This window comes from Fukomys damarensis, unplaced genomic scaffold (genome assembly GCF_012274545.1).
Source record: "Fukomys damarensis isolate Sample0158 unplaced genomic scaffold, DMR_v1.0_HiC HiC_scaffold_7, whole genome shotgun sequence".
Taxonomy (NCBI): domain Eukaryota; kingdom Metazoa; phylum Chordata; class Mammalia; order Rodentia; family Bathyergidae; genus Fukomys; species Fukomys damarensis.
In genome coordinates, this window is record NW_022900919.1 from 1,734,162 (window position 1) to 1,737,819 (window position 3,658).

General features: G+C 44.4%; 1 protein-coding gene across 1 annotated transcript in view; it reads right to left on the bottom strand.

Annotated features, from left to right (window-relative positions):
- Nucleotides 1-923: 923 nt before the first annotated feature.
- Nucleotides 924-3,658, bottom strand: part of Nipa1 (NIPA magnesium transporter 1) — a 38,126-nt gene continuing 35,391 nt past the window's right edge. The window contains exon 8 of the mRNA XM_010612951.3: nt 924-2,896. Coding sequence (XP_010611253.2) covers nt 2,385-2,896 — 512 coding nt within the window. The 3' untranslated portion in view covers nt 924-2,384. The remainder of the gene's footprint in view (nt 2,897-3,658) is intronic.

Here is a 3,658-nt window from a genome sequence, read left to right on the forward strand (position 1 = left end):
ATGTACTGAACAGACAGAAACCTGAGGGACCAGACGCCTGCAAGATGAGAAGAGATATTAATGCTGTGAGATTCTGTTTCTTTCTTTCTTTTTTTTTTTTTTTTTGTACTGGGGATCAAACTCCCGTCCTTGCGCTTGCAAGGCAGGTGGCAGAACCACTGAGCTAAAATCCCTGGCCCTCTCTTCACTCTTAAAAAAATCATAGGGAAAATCATCCAGAAACAGTCACCCCTGGTGTAACTGTGGATTCAACTATAATAAGGTACATTAATAAATGCATTAAACTAGGCTTCAAATATAGGCTACAGCAAAATAAGCATGATTTCCACATCATGAACTTTCTTCTTATACTTGTACAGTCCTTTCTCAAGCTCCTTACCTAAGGAACTATTTTTATGCCTAAAAGTGTATGATCCTGCTACACAATGCTTTTGCTTACACTCGGAGTTTAGTAAATTAAGACCTGGATTCCTAAGAATGCTGATTTAAAAAAAACCTTCAAGAGCTGATAAAAACAGAAATAACCTTTCTGTGGATTTAATTACTTAACAGAGTAAGACTTTTAAAACTAAGTAATTTTGCTGCTGCTTTTCAAAAATTACTGACAAACCAAGATTATCACATATACATTTAATTCGTACAAGTGTTTATTGGCCTTATGCTAAACAACTCTCTTTGTTTAGCCTCTTTGTTCAACACTTTAGGGAATATTCCATGGGTCTTTATTTTAGAAATGTTTTTACCTAGAGAAGCACATTTGTTTCCCTTCATGAGTAACTTTAACTGCGTATTACTTTCACATTCCACCTACTCCACTCTGCTCGGCCTTGTCGTGGATGTGGGACAGTCCCCCACCAAGGCGGCTGCTTGTCAAGTACACGGCATCACCGTGTCTATCCGCACCACTCTGTGCTTTGCTCTAGTTTAATGACACATGGAAGGTGACTACGGACAGAAAAATGATCTTTTTGATCCAAAACCTGCCACAATTACTGCTATTTTATATTTAGGTAGTCTTTCATTTTGTTTTCTGTTGTTTTTGGTTCTAAGGATGAAACCCAGGTGTTTGTGTATGCTCAAGAAGTTTATGAGGTTGGGTAAAGAACTCGCTAATGTTATCTCAAACAATGGGCTGGCTAAAGGAGTTATTTCCATCTTTGATATTCTTCTCTTGGAAAACTATGTGTGTTGTAATTTCTAGACTCTGTCTTTTTTTTTGGTACTGGGGATCAAACTCAGGTCCTTGCGCTTGTGAGGCAGGCTCTGGAACCACTGGGCTAAATCTTCGGCCCTGTAGACTCTGTCTTAAGCTTACCTGTGCCCTTTAATTCATTCCTGTATTAAAGGACACTCAATATGTGTGCTGTTACACAAGTTATGTAATAACTTATTATTAAGTTAAATAGTTTACTTCTTCCCACTGGTCACAAATGCTTGCTGAAAAACAATGTAGATATATTTGATACGGGATCCTAGTTACACAGATTGAATGAAAATAAAATGCCTCATGCTACTTAATTAGTTGTCTTTAATTAGATAATAACTACATGCTGAGTGGGTCCGTTTGCTCTAATGTCTCTTTAGTTTTGACTGTCTTCCACTGACTATATTATTATTTCTAACTGCTTTACATATTGGTAATCTGAACATTAAAATATAACTATACAGCCAAGGAAGTGGCATCATTCTAATCTAAGAGAACACACACACAGTAATGGTCAAATTAAGTGACTAAATCGAGTGATAAAGGCACTGAATCGATGTGAGCTACTGGAGTCATTCTGCCATGGAATTACTGCAGCACACTCACTAACTCTTCTCTATTTGCCAGTCAGATGTCTTGGGATAGTGCAGGAGAGAGCCAATTTGTTAGTGGATTGAAGACAGTTCAGTATATACCTCCTATTTGCATGAGGTTCCTGAATATTATACATGCCTAATGCAAACTAACACAACTACAGTCACGTTTACTGTACAGAGCCAGACTGCAAGACAATTTCTCCTGTTTCCAACGTAATCCTTGAAGAACATATGCTCTCCTGCAAATGACTAACCAGAAAGAGGCTACCTTTCTTTTCTGATCAGGTCATGTTAAAATATTTTAAAAGGAAAGAGTAGTCACAAAAGCTTCCAGGTTAATGGAAATGAAAACGGCATTCATCTCATCAGAGAGAGATGGTGCCCAGGCAACCAGTGGGAGGGCTGGGCCGCTCAGGACTGGGCCTGGTTCGTGCGGAGCCAGGCTCCTTGTGTCCGCGAGGCCACCCATGAGTGCATGGTGACTCTCACACCAGGGAATGAGGGTCTCTGCTATGTCACATCTAGTCTAGACCAGGAACCACCTCCAAGTCGTGCTCCTCCAGCCCCCAACCCCTGGCTGCGTCCTAGTCTGTTTTCACGTTAGATTTGTTCATCTCCCCAAGGTTGAAATTGAACTCTTTGAACACTTGTATAAGGACAATCCCCACGGAGACAGTCGTGAATCCACAGGCCATGCCCAGGAAATCCACCAGGCCCACGTTGCTCCACTCCCGGAAGAGGATGGCGGACGCCAGCAGGACCAGGGTGGTGAACACTACGTAGTAGATGGCCCCGAACACGGAGGAGTCGAAGCACTCCAGGGCCTTGTTGATGTACCTGAACTGGACGATGATGCTGCAGCCCAGCACGGCCAGGAGCACCAGGCACAGGCACAGGGCTCTCTGGCTGGATGGGTTGTTGTGCAAGATGTCTTGGGCTGCCAGCCCTATACCCTTCGTGGAAGGCACGGTGAAACTCCCCAGCAAGGAGCAGATGCTGATGTAGACCAGGATGTTGGTGGGCCCGTGGGCTGGCGCAATCCAGAAGATGAGCAGCAGTAACATGAGCAGCACAATGCACAGGTAGCCCACAAACACTGCAACACAGATGGCACATGGTGACCCAGGTACCCTCACTGGCCACCATCAGAAGGGCAGAGCCAAGGCAGTGCCTGGACCCCACCCGCTGCACTCTCAAGGGTGCTCTGAAGGAAAGGCAAGCATCTGGGGGTTCTGGCTTGCTTTTACTGGATGCACCGATTCTGTTCACCCAAACTACTCCCAGTGTCATATTCACCACGGAAATACTGAAGGAGGCAGGGATATAGCTCGGGTAAAACACTCCCCCCACATGTGCAGGGCCCTGGGCTCCACTGCCAGCCCAGGGGGAGAAAACTGTATAGCTCCAGGTTGCTATACATGGTCACAAGACCATGACCTTTCCAGAATTCCTAGGGTCAGTGCCGGTTCTGTCCTTCATCAAGGCCTCACTCTGATTCTGCCCTCCCACACAGCCCTATACACGTACACCACCGTTATCCATCAGACCGCACCTTGAACCACTTACTGCCCCCGGAGTGGGGGGGGTGGGACAGGACCCTGTGGTCCAGCCACCCCCAGGGCACAAGCCTAGGATGGCTAGAGACACTGTGAGCATCTCCACTGGGAGGGTGGAAGCCCCCTCCCTAGTGGCCCCCAATAAAATGTGAAACACACCCCAAGTTTTCAGAACTCCTAAATGTTGATATGACCCTAAAAATATGACTAAAAATACTGAAAGTCAATATGAATGATTTATTGTTAAAAATAAGCCATTTGAAGATAGGTTTACTTTTTTGTGGAGTTTTTTTTTTTTTTTT